The 20,757-nt window shown below is 39.8% G+C and overlaps 1 protein-coding gene across 3 annotated transcripts; it reads left to right on the top strand.

The window, feature by feature from the left end:
• Positions 1 to 475: 475 nt before the first annotated feature.
• LOC133530959 (sprouty-related, EVH1 domain-containing protein 1-like) lies at positions 476 to 19,813 on the top strand. 3 transcript variants are annotated; one of them, XM_061869022.1, is made up of 13 exons: positions 477 to 687; positions 6,082 to 6,203; positions 6,770 to 6,861; positions 8,452 to 8,621; positions 10,395 to 10,405; positions 11,334 to 11,422; positions 12,362 to 12,485; positions 13,228 to 13,313; positions 14,221 to 14,320; positions 16,904 to 16,991; positions 18,254 to 18,365; positions 18,977 to 19,068; positions 19,671 to 19,813. In XM_061869022.1, exons 1-13 carry the CDS (start codon positions 668 to 670, stop codon positions 19,798 to 19,800), a joined length of 1,236 nt encoding a protein of 411 aa, XP_061725006.1. In that variant the 5' UTR covers positions 477 to 667; the 3' UTR covers positions 19,801 to 19,813. The 3 variants fall into 3 exon arrangements, with proteins under 3 accessions (XP_061725008.1, XP_061725006.1, XP_061725007.1); XM_061869024.1 differs by lacking the exon at positions 10,395 to 10,405 and having other exon boundaries at positions 476 to 687; positions 8,452 to 8,620; positions 11,385 to 11,422; XM_061869023.1 differs by lacking the exon at positions 10,395 to 10,405 and having other exon boundaries at positions 482 to 687; positions 8,452 to 8,620.
• Positions 19,814 to 20,757: the final 944 nt, after the last annotated feature.

The raw sequence follows: 20,757 nt of genomic DNA, 5'->3' as shown, positions 1-20,757 counted from the left end.
GCCTGTGAATGGTGCAATTGCAATATAGGCCACGGTGCAATGATATGACCTATTTATTTTTCAATGGCTGGTAGCATGAACGGGGATGGGCCCGGTCGAGCCCCTCCATTCAGTAAGGCTCTGGCGTGACCTACTTTACGTTATTCGCCTATGCGCTCCCGAGGTGGACGTATGTCGGTATTTTAGACCAATATATTGGCAAAAACGACGCCGGGAACTACTTGTGCTGTGAAATTATTAAATCCAGTTAAAGTCGGACTGATTTTTCAATTGAAGAAAGATTATTCAAGTGATTTCATTGTAAAAACTGAACCGGTGGTGCGCTCTTTCGAAATTGCCGCGAAAAAATCTTGTCAAGGTAGAAAAGTGACGTCATTGGCTCTCGTACAGTGCACTCTGCTGTGATTGGCTGAAATTGAGGAAAAGGCGCAAACCGCCAATGAGATAGCTGGAATAGGCGCCCGTGCGCGATAACTACGCCACCTGTCGCGCGGTCACCACGCTTTCATTGAATAACCGGGACTGTTTTCTTGACGCAAGCGTACTGAGGCCCAACAAAGGGCCGAAATAAGAACGATTCGCAAGTGAATCTGATGTATTTATGTCATAAAAATGGTGAAATCTGTGAAGTGGCGAGTAGAAATTAGGATATTCGACGTGTCGAATCATGACCGAGGCATCTGAAAAGTAAGTGGTGTCCGCGTAACTCAGTTTTTGTGATATATGCTGCGCCCTGTCTGGTAGGGAGGGCCTTACCCCGGCCATTTTCCATAGCTCACGGGATGTGTAAGAGGATTTATGGTGTTTTTTGAAGGCCTTGGCCTTCTGTGAAGCTTAAGGTTGAACTGTATAACTCAGTTAAGCAGTAGAAAGTCTTTTAAGCTAGGTGCATGCAAGCCCGACCGACGCCCTTAGGTCACCCTGTGTGTACTGTATAAGTATAATCAATGATACTCATTCATTCACAATACAAGTTCTCCTTTCGGGGTCATTTGGAGCTAGCTTGCGAGCTATTTCCTCAATGAAATTATCCCACCGCACGTTAATTCAGTTCGTGGGATGAATCCGATTGCATTTTTTCCGCGAAAAAAATGTTGGATGGTTCGAGTCGAGTGCGGGTCTAGCTTTATTAAAAAAAATTAAACAATAGGTTTTTTATGATGCACGGTTTAGGACAAGGAAGGACTAATTTTACGTCATTGTCTATCTGTAATAAAGATGTGAATACTGATTGTGTTAATCTGATGCTTACAAGTTGCAATAAATTAAAATAAATTATTTTAAATAGTTAATGAATTTGCTTTTCTTTAAGTTTCACAAAATTAGGACTTACTGGCTGGCTGGCAGTGGTTAAAATAAATATTTAACTTTTCATTTTTACTGCTTACATTAGATAATCTAATTAAGGAGTGCTGTAACAATCACCTTATAATAGTTCAAACTATATTTTAGAAGTTAAATTTTTCCAAATGTGGTTAAAAACATGTAAAATCTCTTATTAAATAATTGTTATGGATAAAATAGGATAGGACAGTCAATCTGGTTTTTGTTTAGGACTGTAATAAATGCTTAAAGTATTAAACTGACTGTTCTCAGACCTGAAATTAAAAGAATTGTGACATTTGTCACATAGAATAATTACATAACACGAAAAATTGATTGAGGTACAGTCAACATATATCTATTTTAATATTTTCTTTGATACAAAGGAGTAAGGTGCAAAAGTGTATACTTTTGTCTGTTAAGACCCTTTGTCTCGAGAATGTGTGCAGGTATTGAGTTGAAATTAAAGCCATATATTCAGGTCTACAGTCCATTAAAGCTGTGAAAAAAGAAACTTTTAAGTTAACAAGAAAACAGATACCTACAATCATTAATTCTGCAAAGAACATATATTTTGACACTCAAGGGAATCAAAATTTATAGGCAAGTAATATTGTCTTAAACTACACATACAGGGAAACATCTCAAATTTATAACTTTGTAAAAGATAAATATGTAGTAAGTTAAATTTGTATGGAACCCTTGTTGAGCGAGTCTGAATCTCACTAGTCCAGTTTTTTACCCTTATTAATTTAGCTTTATCAAATTTGGGGTGGTTAGAGTAGTGCTACCTCGATTTCACGCAAAATAGGCACAATGGATGTCGCTTTGCAGAAAATGCCCAGAAGCACTAACTTAGCTTTATCAATATTTTACTCTTTATAATTCACTATCTTCTGCTTGCAACTTCTTCTATGTGGGATGATGATGATTACAGTAAAATGGTAATTCGGCATTGCGATGATCCTGTACACCCAGTAATCCGGCACTATAATATGGCTGCAAGCGATCATTCTATGACCAAATTTACTGTGTGAGTTAACATTATTCAAGTATTCAAGTAGTTTATTTGCTTTCATGTTGTAACATAAGTTCTTATGAAATAAAAGTTTCAAACATGAGCCCTGTAAGAGCATGGCAATTCTTATAAGTAACTTAAGCTAACTTAAACTAATGGTTTTTTTACACTAGGTAACAACTGTAACAAGCTTGTTATACAAAAAAATTATAGTTGTTTAAATATTCATTCACAGAATAATAAGTTTTTGTAATAAGCATTTGTTTTAATTTCTTTGCAAAAATACTTTCTTTTTCTTCTTTTTTAATTACTTCAGGTAATTTATTGTACAATTTCATTGACATTTTTAGAGGGCCAGACGAATGTAGTTTTAATCGGGAGGATGGTGGCATTAATCTTGTGTCGGGATGGGTAGGCCGAGTGTACTGCTTCAACATAAAACACATCTATATAAGTAATAAGAATTTTTCCATGGCTTATGGGTGCCTGGGGCCCGCTTGGCTACTAATCTCTAAAATTGGCGTAGGCAGTAGTATTTTCGAAAGTGACTGCCATCTGACCTTCCAACCCAGAGGGTAAACAAGCCCTCACCGGGATTAGTCTGGTTTCCTTACAATCGTTCACCGAAAAGTGACTGGTTAATATGTCATGATATTTCGGACATAAGTTCCAAGAAACTCTTTGGTACGAGCCGGGGTTTGAACCTGCGACCTCCGGATTGCAAGTCGCACACTCTTACCGCTAGACCACCAGCGCGCAACTTGCTCTAACTTCCAGTAATCCGAATTTTCCAGCAGTCCGCCTCTCTTGTGTCAGCATTAGTGTCGGATTAATAAGATTGTACTGTATTGATAAAAAACAAGGAAAACAAGTGCGAGTCGGACCCGCCCACCGAGGGTTCCGTACTTTTTAGTATTTGTTGTTATAGCGGCAACAGAAATACATCATCTGTGAAAATTTTAACTGTCTAGCTATCACGGTTCATGAGATACAGCCTGGTGACAGACGGAAAGACGGACAGCGAAGTCTCAGTAATAGGGTCCCGTTTGACCCTTTGGGTACGGAACCCTAAAAATGATCCTTTGTTGTATGTCACATACCCACACATAAACCAGTCGAATTTGTCCCTTGTTTATACAAAACAAATGATTTCCAGCTCCGATGATGTCATCAACTCCATCCGAGGAATGTCATTCATCAAATCGTCAACGCGAATGATTCATTCACTTTAATTCTTAAACGTCATTCATAACTTGTAGTCTCATTTGTTATGTCATGATTGTCATGAATGGCCGAAAGATCGGTCAAGTTCGAACGTACCTACGATACAATACTGTTTACAGTACATATGGTGCTGCTTTACCGCACTAGTGCGAAAATTAGCATATTACGTTACTATGTCGAACATTTAAAGGGCCATATGTACTGTAAAACGTTGTACGATACATGTGCGAATAGGTAATTCGCAACTCGTGTCGATTTAAAACACACCCTTCGGTCGTGTTTTAATTTATCGCCACTCGTTTCGAATTTCCTATTATTCGCACTTGTATCGTAATGTACTATTATTGTACATACACCTCACACAGTTTACATGTACAGAATCAAATAATAGTATTTTATAGTTGACTACAGCGTATCGAAAAAAATATATATAGTTGAGTTTATTTTTATACTAAGTCGGTGGCAAACAAGCACACGGCCCGTCTGATGGTAAGCAGTCTCCGTAACCTATGTGCGCCTGCAACTCCCGAGGAGTTACATGCGCGTTGCCGACCCTAAAACTCCGCACCCTCGTTGAACTCTGGCAACCTTACTCACCGGCAGGAACACAACACTATGAGTAGGGTCAAGTGTTATTTGGCTGCGGTTTTCTGTAAGGTGGAGGTACTTCCCCAGTTGGACTCTGCTCTAGATCTGGAATGACATCCGCTTTGCTGTGCCCTACCACACAAAACGAGATTACATTCACAATACCCATACCTCTCTATTGGACGTAGTTTAAGGACGTACCCGGGTCCGAGTTGGGAGCCCATACCTGAAAAGTACGCAATTAGCAATTATAGTTTGGTATACGAAATCTTAATTCAACCCTTACAGTCGACGAGTACAAAAGACAATTTTAATTACACAATTTAATTATTTATTAATTGACAATATATTTATAATTATAATAAAATAAGATGTAACAACAGGCGGTATTATCGCATAAGAGCGTTCTCTTCCAGACAACCTTACCTTTAATAATAGTGTAATTTACATATCTTAGTGTATACCTAAGTACACACAGCTGCAAAAGAGCATGCGCGTTCTAGCTTAATGTACTATACAAAATAGAAAATATATATATATAAATACTCAGAAATCGGACTCGGAATTCCAAATTTTAATACCGTGACCCCGAAAAGTTAGATTACGGATCTGGGCGGCTACCGGGAAAATCGAAATTCGTCAATTGCGGGCATTTTTCTCTGTCACTCTAATGACGTTACTAAGAGTAAAAGTGAAAAATCCCCGCAATTTGCGAATTTCGTTTTTCGCGGTAGGCCCCCTGATCATTCTATGTGACCTATAAACAAACAGACTGACATACGTAATCGTCTACTCGTGTAGGCACAGACAGCATCAAAAGTATATACTGTATGAAATAACGCACCAAAAGTGTCTGCCACATATTTTTTTTTTTACTTTATTGCACAATATAACAAATAAAGTACTAATGGCGAACTTAATGCCTAAAGGCATTCTCTACCAGACAACCATCAGGCTAAACAGAAACAGTAGTACGTGCAGGCATTAAACAAAAAAAAAACAGAATAAGTAACTTAAAACAAGCAAAATAGCGATAAATAATATATACTAACGGTAATAAACTTACATAAATATACTATAATTAAATATACATACATATATATTCATTTATGTACCCAGTGCAAAAAACACTATGACTACGATGGACAATTGTCGAAAAAGTGCTTGCGTAACATGCGCTTAAATGACAGCTTGGTTTGAGCCTGTCTGATGTTGAGTGGGAGATCATTTCAAAGCCGGATCGCCTGAACGATAAAGGAGTTAAAGACAACCAGAACTATGACAAGGAACAGTAAGCTTGAGACTACGGGACTCGCGAAGGGTGCAACCTGTTCGGGCAGTTATAAAATGAAATTTGCATCTGAGATAGTCGGGTGCTGTTGGATCGAATATACATAGAGCTATATCTTCTACATATAGAGACATATCTCTTTTTGTTAAGCTATCAGAGAACGGTAGATTTGGCGTATAATCAGATACGCTACTTTTGATGCTAACTCTACTGGTAGAAAATAGTAGATTGTACAAGAAGGGCATAGTCGAGGATAAAAATGGACATTTATGCCTGAGTTACACTCTGCTTTTCACTTCTATTGCGAATATTTTAGGAAAAATATCCAATATTTTAGGTTATTTTGCCGTATTTTTTCAAGACAAGAAAATCGTACTCTGGCCGATCGGGGGCGCCTGTCGGGAGTGCGCCAGTGGGGGGCGCGCGAGCGAGGGCAGTTTGTACGGCAGATTTTGGACGTTAAAGCTAAGTTAATAAGGGTCGTAATAGATGATTTTACTTTATGCTCTAGAGCGTAATAAGAAATTTTATGCCGCTTACACACGACTTAAACGTCAGTTTTACGATCATGAGAAGCGGAAATAAAATTAAAAGACACTGTTTATATTTTTTTTTCAAATGTGAATTTATTTTCCAGTGTCTGCGTGGTGCGTGTGCGGGCGCAAGTGATGTGTCGCGACGAAGGCACCGGCGGCTGGGTCGCCCTCGGGGGCGGAGGCCTAGCCGACGTGATGGTGGGCAAGCGGCAGCGCGCGGCAGGTATGAAGTGTATATAGCGTAGGTTGGGTCGCCATGTGAGGTGAGCCGGGTGTAGGGGTACACATCAGGTTGCATCTATATTATGTAGAAGAAATAATAAGCGATTTTGGAAATTTAACCTCTAAGGGATGGGGATCAAGATCGGTCATTTCCCCCTACTGCTCATGCCTAATCCAGTTATTCAATTAAAAATTAAAATTTGTTTATTTCAAACCATCTGATCCATATTGTTAGTTAATCAGAAAAACTTACCTCCTGTAGTAGTACTTACATACATAAAAACATAACTATTAACTCTTACTACATAAACATCCCTCCGTGCAGAGAGGACCATGGGACAAGACGGATTATTTTGCCCTGCCTATCACCTCAACCCAGTATTTTGTGAGGCGGCAATCTGCACGCTCGGACAAAGTCCTCAGGAGGCTATTGCTACGCACGCGCTTCAGCAGATAAATTCTTTTACGCCGAATGGCTCTATTCTACTCGCGCCTCTGCAAACTTAGATTCATGACGCGAAAGAAGTCGTGGGAAACAGCGAGTTCTATTATAATAAAATGTTGCAGGGGGCGACAGTAACGGCGACACGTCATCATCGTCCGCAAACGCACCGACACACGATTTCTTCATACACGGAAAACGGATCAGCGACAACATGGTGAGAATAAATTAAACATAGCAATAAGTTTTAGGCAAAATGAAATTTTTGGTGGTATTATCGCTGACTGTACTTTTCTTTCCATAGGCAACTAAGACTCATCGAGACAAACTTGTTTAATCACAGAGTTCCCATGGCCACCTCCTGTCTTGGTCATCAAATTTGTACCATATCATCATAATATTGCATTGTCATCCGATTTCAAATGGATTTACAGTACCTATGCAAAATTTCAGCTTAATGCAAATCCAAAAGTGAGGAATTTGACCCACACTAACTAACATACATACTAACAGGGCAATTGAAATAAAAGGTTGTAAAAACATATTTATTTAATAAACGTTCAAAAAATCACCATGCAGAGAAAGACTACGATTTTATTTTCAAGATCATATGCGCATCTACAGAGTGGCTTATAAGATGAAACACCCACTTTAATGTAAGGTCCTTGGTGTGGGAATTACTCCTACCCATCCATACACATACTCGAACGTCTACTGTACAGTCAGCATCAAAAGTAGCGGATCAAACAAGGTATCAGAAGAGTACCATTCTGTAACAGCTTAACAAAAAGTGATACTTCTATATGTAGAACAATTAAGACTGTAAAAGATATACTTTTGAACGTAAATTTGAGAGATTTATCTATATTTAGAAAAGTTGTCCGGAATATCAGACATAAGTATCTGATATCGCGCGTTGTTTCATCTACTACTATTGATGCTGTCTGTACTAACAAGTGACGGGCTGATCAACGTCACTCAGTAGAGAATTGTGAAGCATACCATACAATAAAATTTAGCGAACGTTTTATGTAGGCTGCGTATCAACCAGAGATGTGAGGACGCGTAGAGTGGGATGTGTTTGTTTAGAACCAATAGAAACACTTCATTTGTTTTCCTCGCTCAGCGCGCAGTGATTCTATTGGTTCTTAGAAACACATCCCTCGCCAGTATTGTCCGAGACGTTAATGCAATTGACCAGTGATCGGAAACCGGTATTTTTTGTATGGGAACGAAAAGGGTATTTCTTTCTTTGTTAATTATTCCATTTCTAATTGGGCAATCTAATAATACGAAATCGTTATCTAAAAACACAACTGAGTCCTACATTTGGAGTATAAAATAAACCGAAATATATGGTTATTTCGAAGTTTTTGCAAAAAACCGGTTTCGATCACTGCAATTGACGACTAACCATTACAAATTGAACCGTAAACTGTAACTGTCCGTTACGGTTTACGGTTCTTGCAATTAACTTTCGGCTAACACTGTCCCTCGCTACGCTTCCTCGCACATGTTTGGTCAAAACGCAGCCTAAATGGTAACAAACTTAGTGAAACTAACCCCATCCTTAGATGACAAAATATTAAACACTTACTTACTTATTTAACACTTTTTTTAAAACTTACTGTTCTTTATATCCTGCTACCCTAAGGTTGTCTGGAAGAGATCGCTTACAGCGATAAGACCGCCTGTTGCTACCTTTCTTTACATTGTAAATCTGTTTTTTTTAATTTGTCTTCTTTGTGGTGCAATAAAGAATATTTACTTACTTACTTACTTACTTAAACACTTATTTTATTTCCAGGTGGTTTTAGAATGCACAATAAAGAAGGATTTCCAGTACAACAAGGTGATGCCAACGTTCCACCACTGGGTTACAGAGGAGAAGCGATTCGGCCTCACGTTTCAGACGGCGGCGGATGCGCGAGCATTCGACCGCGGCGTGCGGACCGCCATCGAGGAGCTGTTAGACGGTGAGTTATTGTAATAGGGCGGACACAACACAGGTGTTCGGTTAGCGGCGTAACTGTTCAACTACTGGCTCACGAAACTCACTGGTTCACTGTTGAACGAAACTATACTTGTGGTTGGTCATGAGAAAGAAAATTTAGGATAGACAGTCCTAAACAGATTGCCAAAATCCTTACTAAATTTCATAGGTTTTTGTTAGGACAATAAAGAGTTTAGAAATGAATTAAAAGTGGAAAAATTCACTGTCTTGAGTGGGACTTGAACCCACGACCGCTGGATAGCTTCGTTCGCAGACATTTTATGCATGTACAAAAAAAAATATAATCGAAAAACAAAAAATTCTCATGTCCAAAGTGTTGGTTAAGACTCGAGTCCTTTAAGTCCTCTGCTTTGAAACTTGACTCAATTTTTCAGACTCAAATAATTAAATCTAAACTCGAGTTCTTTCAACTTGTTAGAGACCCGAGTATTATATTAGAGACTTGCGTCCTTTTCAGAGAACTAAAATATTTTTTTTTGCAAAATTTCGATATGCATTGTTCTTAAGTAATATTCGTGGATTAGGTACACAAATCATACAATAAGACATAATTTATTTACTGAAATCAGGTACAACCTCTATAAATGTTGATGGAGTCTTTATTCGGAGGCTCAAGTCCCGTTGAGTTGCTCTTAAAAAATACTCAATAAAGGACACGCCTCGGGACTTAAAAGACTCAGAAGTTATGAAACGCCGAGTCTCGTAAAAACGAGTCGAGTTCTTCAAATTTACACTCAATAGAGTCGAGTTCCTACCAACACTATGTCCAACCACAGTGTGGTTGAGTGTAACTGAGAATCCAATTAGTCTTGATAATACGCAGCCGCGCGCTTTTTCAAAGTACATATAATCTTAACTTTGCGTTCCCACCCACGCCCTTGTAAGGAAAATAAAACATGACTGTTCCTCGCCTCCCCCTGACACGACTCACGTAATAAATGGCGCCTAAATTATAAAGAATTCTAATCCTACCATATTTATACGGAACCCTGTACCCAAAGGGTAAAACGGGATCCTATTACTAAGACTACGCTGTCCGCCCCGTCTGTCTCCAGGCCGTATCTCACGAACCGTGATAGCTAGACAGTAAAAATTTTCACAGAAGCATTTCTGTTGCCGCTACAATAAATACTAATGAGTACGGAACCATCGGTGGGCGAGTCCGACTCGCACTAGTCCGGTTTTTTTACGTTTGTTTAGCCCCATGGTTGGCTGGTAGAGAATCACATTAGTATTATTTTGATTTATTTATTTAATCTTTACTGCACATAAGAAAACACACTGTACAAAAGGCATTCTCTACCAGTCGCCCTTTAGGCAAAGCAGATAAGTTGTAGGCGGTGCAAAAACATGAGGTAGAGATGATACAATTAGGTACATGTACGAACACAATACAATCGTAAAAAATAAACATACATATATATGAAATCAGACGAACTTACAAAGCAGAAACACTTAAGATTTGCCAGTACTGCCAGCAGAAATTCTATTATACATATGAAATTCTTACACTAAGTCCCACGGTAAGCTCAAGAAGGCTTGTGTGGTTGGTACGCAGACAACGATATATGTAATATACAAATACTTAAATACACAGAAAACACCCATGACTCAGGAACAAATATCCGAGCTCATCACACAAATAAATATTTGTACTTGCATCAGTTCCATAACATTTAATGTTGTCTGTTAACTAATTTATCTAATGTGCTTTCTTCATTGCTTCCGTATACTGGATTCCTACACGGTGAGTACAACTAGCGTGTATCTAGAAATAATAGCGATGAAAAATAGTTAATATTAATTATAGTCTAGCAAACTAATTTTATCAGTACTAGCATAGATCGTGTCATTCACGAAGACGCGTGCCATTGACTCGTATTGTCATGATTACATCGTGATGACACGATTGTCATCGTGATGACACGAACTATAGTTACATAACTATACCCTCTTTTTGGATATATATTATAGTGACTTAGAAAAAGACAGTATTATATATAACACTGTAATAGTGTTTCTCTAGTGTCTTGACAAAGAAGCGTGTCCAGATATTTATGAGCACCTTGGCCGCTACGATATATCTGATGGCCAAAGTACTGCAGCGCCATCTATTGGTCGGAAGTTAATATATTTTGTTGAGTATGGACGGTAGAGAAAGACAATCTCTTATGGCAGAACTGCTTCAAAAGTGACCAGCTTTCAGCTTTAAATAATAGTTCCTATCTCTCCGATGGCGCTAGGTGGACGCATGGATATTACATGAACCATAGAGGTCTAATATAGAGAAGAAATTGGGGAGGAGCAACAAATAATCCGACCAAATTACGTAGGTTGTTTGTGGTATGTTGTCAGGAATGTTAAAACGTGTTTTTAATTTTGTCGCATTGCGTATGTTCTGTCCCTCACGGGCGCGTGCGTATAGCACATCTATATAAAATACTAGGTCTATGACATTTCATGTCGGTGTATTGTGGCGCTGCCCATTTAATGTTTTTTGATGGACACTTTTCATACATAGAGATTTTGCTCCTTTTCCTACACTCTATAAATCAGAGGTTTTAATTCCATCAATTTTGTTTAGTACTTAAACCTCTGGTAAAAATAACTCTATTATAGATGGAGTGTTTTGTTCGTCAACGATATAATGTTACATGTGTCGTCCTGTTGAACAGGTCTGGGCGGGGCGTGGCCTGCGCTTCACGCGTACAAAAAACACAATCCAGCGCCGGCCGACGACGATGAGGAGCAAAATATATTTGAGGTGAGATGTTTTAACAGACTTCTAGGATATAAAATGAACACTATTCTAAATTCAAAAACGTACAAACTACAAATACAAAAAAAAAATACAACAAATACAAATACTTGTACAAATACTTGCCTCAAGGGTTCTTTTTTCTTTGACATCATAGTATATATAGTATATATCATGAAAAATGGGGAGAATTGGGGAGGGGAGGCCTTTGCCCAGCAGTGGGCACTAAATTAGGCTAATAAGAAAAAAATCGCCACATTATAATTATAACTTAGACAAACTTGTGGTCTCTAGATACCTAAAACAGATGATTTCTATAGTGGCATGTTTTCTTCAAAAGTTCTGGATTATAAATACTGATGACGATAGAAAGTTTGCAAAATTTCGAAATATTCCACTTTTTCCACGTAAGTAAAAATTTTAAGGGGTAATATTATTTCCATTGCCCATTTATTTTTTGTCGACTGTCCAGATTTTTTTTGGGAAGATTTCCAACATTTTGGAATCGTTCCTCAAGATCTCGTCTGTTCCGAAAAGTGTAGTATTAGGGTAGGTACTGGAAACGAATTTCTGTTTAGACTTATATTGGCAAAAACCGATATCTATGACAGGCTTGTGGTTATTCCTTTCATAATTTACGCCGATGTTCTTAACTGGGGAACAGGATGATATATTAAACAGAAAAGTGACCGACCCCAATCTCTCCCGGGACCAGTCTGAAAATCAGCGCAGAGCCCTCTGGCACTGCACATACTGAGATTGGGACCCTTTGCCACATTATAGATTTAAGTTATAATTATTGTGTTAATTTAAGTTATTTTGTATTTTTTTTAGCTATTTTCACATAAATTGTAAATTTTGTTGTGTGGCAATAAAGATTTTTTTATTGATTTTTTTATTTATTTAAAAGGAAGTAATTTTAATAAAAAATATTATGTACTTCAGTGTCTCAATCTACCCACGGACTCCCGCTCGAGCTCCGAGAACTCCACGGCGAGCCGCGTCCGACACGCTCACGACCTCACGCAGACGCCCATCCTCTCGGCCATCAACTTGCCGCGCCATCACGGTAACTATCCCTGCGACACGGCTCCGACACGACGGCAAGACGCGTCCGACATGCTCACGACCTCTCACAGATGCCCATCCTCTCGGCCATCAATGTGCCGCGCCATCACGGTAACTATCCCCAAGATACGGCTCCGAGACGACGACGAGCCGCGTCCGAAACGCTGACAACCTCACGCAGACACCCATCAACTTGCCTCGTCTTCACGGTAACTAAACCACGAGACGGCTCCGAGACGACGACGAGCCGCGTCCGACACGCCCACGACCTCACGCAAACACGCATCCTCTCGGCCATCAACTTGCCTCATCATCACGATAACTATCTATCTCACGTGATAATCATGACATGTGACCATAACCACACTCAGCCTCTCGGCTATCAACCTGCCGCGCCATAGCGGTACCTATTTACCTAACAATCCCGTGATACTTACGACATGGCTCCGAGACGCGTCCGACACGCTCACGATCTCACGCAGACACCCATCCTCTCGGCTATCCTGATAATTATCAAGATAATTTAACATTTATAGTAGATATCCTTTCGAACTCATGAAAGTGAAAGACTCTCACTAGCAGCTAAGGTTTGTTTTATGCTCTCGCTCTATATACTTAATTATAATGTATTAATCTTTCAACTTAATGTCATGCAAAATGGCATTTATGGTAAAAGTATGGCACCAACAGCGACATATACTTCAACTCTCAAACAACTTCTAAAACTGCGCATTATATTTCAGATACAATTAAAACGTACGAGATCCAGTATGAAGATAAAATGGTTGACGACGATCCGGACCGGTGTCCCTACGTACATCTGTCAGCTGTAAGTACATTTTATACCTTATAAATTGAAATTAATGACATACAAATGCTAAAGAAATAATGATCAACCGAATTCAGCGCCATCTATTAATCTTTTGGACGCCAATGACGGATATATCAGCATCGTAAGTCCAACGTCAAAGACGGATTAATCCGTCACAGACCACAGATCAACATAGACTTTTTGACATTATCAATAATGATACTTATGGATGGAGGTAAGGAATGAAATCTCCATGTACCAAAAAGTGTCATCAAAAAACCTTAAATAGGTGGCGCTACAATACTATACTAGAATACTTGAACAAAAAAATCAAATCACAGACAGCGCACTTCACTCCGTCAATAGCGCCTAGGTTCTTAGCTACTCTAGCGCTACTCTGGAGAGATCTGGAAATATTATTTATATCCGACAGCTGGACACTTTTGCAACAGTTCTACCATAAGAGATTTCAATCCTTTTAATTCCACACTCCATAATGATATTTAGACTACGCCCCATAATGGCATCTCCGCTATCAAAAAGGCGTTTTCCGCTAAGTTTCAATAAGAAGATTTATTTAGTTGGTATTAACTCTGAAACTGGGCGAAATCCAAATAAGTTTATATGACATTTTAGTCTCTAAATGTGATCAGGAATATTCTGTTAAAATCTTTCGGTTTCCTCATGTTACACCGTGTATATGGAAATAGTCATGCCATTTCTCGTAGAATCTGTCATTCTTTTTTTTTTCGTTTTGCGTTCGTCGATGTACGTTTGTTACCTTGGCTAGGCCCCCTGCGTTAGTCAGGCCATCTGGCAATATCCAGTCCAGAGTATAACAGAAGCGCAATCTTGTATACACGTTGTTGGTCTTGTTTTATTCGTTCATGCGTTAAATAATCTCATATCAACTGTTTATTTTTAGGTGCACGAATACACGTATCCGCAAGTGGGTCCGGGCGGCATCATCAGCTCGGAGAAGTCCTCGCCGAACACCAAACCACCATTACTGAAGAGGGACTCGGGTTCGTACTAAGTATTGATGTACACACTGTGCTCCTGGACTTACCGTGAATATCGAAGTTCGTCAATTGCGGGCATTTTTCTCTGTCACTCTTATTAGGTCTTAGTGAGAGTAAAAGAGAAATATCCCCACAATTTGCGAATTTCGGTTTTCGCGGTAGGCCTCCTCACGCTGCCGCGATGTTGTCCGCTCTGGCCTCACTGCTCTAGATTAATAGAGTATTTGACTGTATTTAAAATAATTAAAACACAAAATATTACTTTGCTAATCCGCGAAAAGATAACATGCTAGCCAATCAGTCCGTTATACTTGCTTGCGTATTTTTACATGCAATTTAATTTATTTTGTGTTTGTTGTATTTAAAATAAATTTGATTTCACACCATGCAGGAAATAAAGCACCACAATATTAAAGAAAGTGGAGGACCCGCTTCTCTGGATATCTTATACCTTTAAACGAGCAATTCTTGTACATATATATATTTCCGGGATCTCGGAAACGGCTCTAACGATTTTGCTGAAATTTGGTATATGGGGGTAAACAATCTATCTAGATTAGTCTTATGTTTGGGAAAACGCGTGTTTTCGAGTTTTCATGCGTTTTTCTTTCGTCGCAGAATATGGTCGCTAATTTCGTGTTGCCGGCCACTGTCCGTCGGGTCCAGCGGGTTAAGACGCGGATTGCTAAACGAGTGTTACGGGTTCGAATCTCGCCCGGTGACTAACTTCTATTTGATATGTTCAAGTTTATATATAATTTTTTAATTTTTATTGTTTTAGACAAGTTTAATGTAGTAAAAAAAATTACATAAGATTATCACCTATACACCACCATATTACAATAAATAGTTATAACCGAGCTCCATGCTCGGTCGCCCAGGTACTTAACATTATTGAATATATTTTGACACAATTTGTTGTATATCAACCACAGCTATGCCTATATTTTTTTTAATTTTAAATTATTACAGGAGTTAGAAGCATTTAGAATTTTGTATGAAATCTGTTTTTCGCTCCAAATTTTTTTAATTCTTGATATTTATGAAATTATGTAAAAATATTTTCCAGTGTCAATATCCAGAGAGGAAAATGGGGACTAGGTTTGTATGGAAAATCGACCGTCCTCTTTCCTCTTAATGGAGAAACGTAAACAGTTATTTTTAGACACCATTTCTTTTTTATAATTCGTATAGAACTATAAAGAGTAGGTAACTTGTCCGTGACGTCATTTGCTAGTGTTTCATATAAATTTCAGTGTCAAAACGTTTTGACAGTTCGAAAAAAGAAACTAATTTGAGTAGTAGTCAAATACCCTATTGCGACGCTTCTTATTTTTAGACGACTGGCCTGGCCTTGTGGTCCCGGGTTCGAATCCCGGTAAGGGCATTTATTTGTGTCATGAACACAGATATTTGTTCCTGAGTCATGGGTGTTTTCTATGTATTTAAGTATCTATACAGTATGTATTTTTGATATAACCGCAAATATAAACAAGATGTAGGTTTTAGTGCTATAAATTTTTTTTTTTTTTTAATTTACTCTTAACTATCAGAGCATAATTAATTTTTGTTTTTTTTTTTCGACTGGCAATGTATTTCGTACATCATGGTCACTTGTGACAGTTTGTGACGTCGCGTCATTAAGTGTGACGTTTCGAGTATGGAAGGTAGAGGCAAGGAATACTATCTCCATAGGCAGAACTATTACAAAAGTGTCCAGTTGTCAGCTATAAATAATAGTTCCAAATCTCTCCAGAGTAGCGCTAGAGTAGCTAAGAACGTAGGCGTCATTGACGGAGTGAAGTGCGCTGTCTGTCTATGATTTGATTGTTTTTTTCATCAAGTATTTTATTTTATTTAGACTTTATTGCACAAAAGAAAAACTTAATGTACAAAAGGCGAACTTAATGCCATGCGGCATTCTCTACCAGTCAACCTTAGGGCAAAGCAGAAAAGATTGTAGGCGGTGCGTTTAAAACTAAAAGAAATATTCTAGGTATTGTAGCGCCACCTATTAAAGGTTTTTTGACGGACACTTTTTGGTACATGGAGGTTCTATCCCTTACCTCTACCTTCCATAGTTTTGAGTTAAAACAAAGTAGTGGTACATTAATCCAGTAACTATACATTAGCGTTTGCGTCAAATCCGATATTATTTGCAGACATGTTTATGATATTGGCCCAATGAATAATCCAAATTTGAGACCTCGAGCGCCGAACGCTACTTATGAAAAATCTAAAATCCGCGATATTTCTTTTTTTTAGATTTGGGCGATTATAACCCTAAAGGACTAGTTTTTGATAGTACCTGCTCAGAGCGTTTTTAAAGTTGATTAAATTTCCTACAACACGAGACTAGAATTGTCTCTGTAGATCTAATAGTTTCCGAGATAAAGCCTTTCCAAATTTATACCACCCGTCAGAAACCAAAGTGTCGGCAGCGTCGGAACGGACCAAGATCATTCTAGAATGATTCATCCCTCAGTGTATTTTATTAATACCTATACCATTGAGCCAAATCAAATGTAATGAAGTTAAGGTTAGTTTGTTCTCTCTATTTATTGTTAGTTCAAATTAATGTTGCAGGGTCGATAAAGAAACATCCGTACAGCGGGCCACCGCCGCTGCCCGACAAGAAGCCTACTGAAACCTTCCAGGCGAGGCTCAAGTGCAGGTTAGTATAGAAGCCATTAAATCTAATAGAGTTAGACCACTTAGACCAAGCTAAGTTGCGCCGTGTCTCTCTATCACTCTTTTATAGTCTATGAGATCTAAGTTCACACATTTAATAGTTGTCTCATGGACCTAGAATACTAAGCACGTAGTTTCACTAAAACACAACTAGGACACACATATTTACAGTTATCTCTATGGCCTCATCCACCAATCTGCCGTCAGTCGAATTGAGACGTCAGTGAATTAATTGTTCAAAGAAAAAAAAATTATAAGCGGCATGCGTGGTCAAATGTTGCAAAAATTATACCGATTGAAAGAAAAAAGACAGGATAAATTTTCATAGATAAGTTAATCAATTATCACGTTATCTTTCGTAAAATACGATATTAATCCATGAAGTTGTACCTAAAGTGGAGAGTGCTCCCTCTTTTTTTGCCATACTAAATTGAACCTTATCACGAAGCTAGAAAGGCGTACCAAACTAGAGGAAATGTACTCAATCCGCCTAGATATACATTCGTGACACGCACACATCAAACCGTCCGCAATTGTAGTGTCACAGCTGGTCGTCAGTGGCGCGGCCTCTGTCAAATTGTTCCTCTTTGATATGGAAGGTAGAGTCAAGGAACAAAATCTCCTTAGGCAGAACTGTTGCAAAAGTGTCCAGTCGTCAGCTATAAATAATAGTTCCAAATCTCTCCAGAGTAGCGCTGGAGTAGCTAATAACCTAGGCGTTATTGATGGAGTGAAGTGCGCTGTCTATGATAAGATCTTTTTTCAAGTATTCTAGGTATTGTACCACCTATTTATGGTTTTTGTCGGACACTTTTTGGTAAATGGAGATTCTGTTCCTTGCCTCTACCTTCCGTACTCTATGAGTTGTCTATTGGAGTTTGTAGTTATGGAGTGTGGAATTAAGAGGAGTGACATCTCTTATGGTAGAACTGTTGAAAAAGTGTCCAGCTGTCAGCTATAAATAATAGTTCCAAATCTCTCCAGAGTAGCGCTAGAGTAGCTAAGAACCTAGGCGTTATTGACGGAGTGAAGTGTGCTGTCTATGATTTGATTTTTTTGTGTAGTATTCCAGGTATTGTAGCGCCACCTATTTAAGGTTTTTTGATGACACTTTTTGGTACATGGAGATTTAATTCCTTACCTCCGCCTTCCATACATCAGTCAATTTTGTTGTCATACTGGAAATGAGAAATGAAAAGTACTAACTATACTTCAATAATTCATTCGTACCCTTTCATGTTGCAGGCATTGTCATGAATGGTACCTAGAGAGTGCGAACCGAGCGGGCGCCTGCGAATTTGCTCCGGACGCCTTCAAGACTTGTATCGACGCTGTTTCGTGTATCAAATGTGCTCAGGTACGTACAATGCTTTGTTTGACAAATAGTTTTTATGTACATATTTGATATCCTACCTTATTTTAATAATTATAAAGTCGATTATTACTGGCGTGATACGCTTAGGTGGCGTGTTGTGTGGATTTAAACTGTTATGGATATTCGCTGCTCTACTCAAACGCTATGAATGTTTGATAGTACCTATGTATTTACAGTAGTGTATTTGAGATGGTGACGTATTGAAATCCATGATTTTCATATGTAGGTAGTCTGTTTCGTCCCCTCTCGTCTTAATTATAAAATCTACCTATTTCAAATACAATGCGTCAAAAATCATATCGTTTTAATGTATATTATTCACTTTTACCTTATAAAGATTTAAGAGATACTAAACCACTTATATTTTACATTTAACAAGTTTTTAACAGAAAGTTATTTGGTACATATATATTTACTCGTATACATAAATTGGTAATAAATATTCATTCTATATAAAAAATGAAAGAGTTTAACCTATGTCCTGAATAATCAATGAAGAAAGGATAATCTACCAAGAAAATAGGGTAAAATTTACTTTGTTTTTTAATTAGGATAACTGTAATATTTGAAACAAGTATGATCGTATGTTCCAGTGCATGCTGTACCACTGCATGTCGGACGCGGAGGGCGACTTCGCCATGCACCCGTGCGCCTGCGCGCCCGCCGACCGCGCCTGCGCCCGCCGGTAAGCCACCACACTACAACACTCCCACAATAAATCGTAGCAGTTCGTAGAGGGCGCCACTGAGCTTCAACAGCCAACACGATGCAAATATCTATATGTCACAGTCGGATTGTATAATCCACCGTATTACATTACGGCTAGCTGTTATCCAAAACGGGGCCGTTTTAAAATGCGGCGGGTCAACTATTAGCCAGATTGTCATTTTGATACGTTGGTCAATAAGGTGGCCCACCACGTTTAGCCGCACCGCATCGTACTACTATTTAGATTGTAGGGTGACCATACACACTACACTAGAAAAATTATAAGAAATTAAGTACTTTCAACTTCGGTCAATAGGCACGCCTGGGGTGAATAATTTGTGTGGGTATCTTTTAAGAAATTGTTAGGTAAATCACATTTTAAGTTTTGTCCCTGTACACCCCGGGTGACGGTATTTAAAAACCGTCCAACTTCGCTAGGTAGCTGCATGTGTTACTTTTTTGTACTGTTAAATACTATCCCTTAGGATTTCAAAATCTAAAATTATAGTAACCTTCTCGACTACGAATTCCACCCCTCGAAATATTAGTGTCAGTGGAGTAATACATAGTGTACGGCAGGTGGGTGGGCATCACGCTGCTGTCGCTGCTGGTGCCGTGCCTGTGCTGCTACGCGCCGCTGCGCTGCGCGCACCGCGCCTGCGCGCGCGCGCACGTGGCGGGCGGCGCGCACCGGCCGCGCGACAAGTAGCCCCGGCGCCCCGCGCCCGCGCCGCGCCCCGGCCCGAGCGCCCCGCCCGCTGCCCCGAGCGCCCCGCCCGCTGCCCCGAGCGCCCCGCCCGCCCCGACCGCGCCGGGCGACGTGACGCCTCCGAGTGGCGCGTCGACGACGTTTAGCCCGCGGGCGAGGGCGGTGACGTTCGGGACGAATTCGCGGGGCGCCCCGTGGTGGACTCCGCTTCACGGCTCGCTGAGCGCCGAATCTTCGACGCCGATCGCGAGTCCGCCCCTCGAAGCCTCGTCTTCGAGCGGTTCGCCGAGCGTCGACCTGCCTCCGTCGCCTCGAACCGCTGAACCGTCGCCCCGGGGCGATCCGCCGAGCGTAGAATTGCCGTCGACCCCGCTAGGGACTCCCCCCGCCGAACCGTCAGGTAGTCCGCCCGCCGCCTCGCCTTTAACACCGTTAGGTATAACATTACCGCCGACCCCCAGCCCCCCGAGCGCGGAGCTGCCGTGGCCGCCCCCCAGCCCCCCGAACGCTGACTTGCCCCCCACGCCGCCGCGCACCCCGGCTTTACCGGCAACGCCCAGCCCCCCGAGTGCTAGTCTGCCTTTGACACCGAGATCTTTGGTGGATCAGAATAGCTCGTCGTCAAATAGCACAGAATGAGACTAAACCATAATGGTCTTCAAATTGACTGGGCGTACCGGACGGGACAAAACTGCATTTGATGTTAAATGAACATTGACGACGGTATCGGTTATACTTGGCGATGTTAGACTACAAATAATATATGGGGACTGACACTGAGAAAATAGTGTAACAAGCCCCTATTTACGTCACAAACAGAGTTTCAAAAAGGTTAGTAAACTTCGCTATACATGAGAAAAATTGGTGAACATTATTTTAGAAATAGAAGCATCTTAGCGATCGCTACTGAAAGATAGAACAGTATTTTTAGAAACAGGCTGTTACTATTGCATATAC

The sequence above is a fragment of the Cydia pomonella genome, chromosome 24, assembly GCF_033807575.1.
Source record: "Cydia pomonella isolate Wapato2018A chromosome 24, ilCydPomo1, whole genome shotgun sequence".
NCBI classification, from domain to species: Eukaryota; Metazoa; Arthropoda; class Insecta; order Lepidoptera; family Tortricidae; genus Cydia; species Cydia pomonella.
The sequence above is the reverse complement of the archived record's forward strand: the minus strand, read 5'-3'. Positions and strand labels throughout refer to the sequence as shown.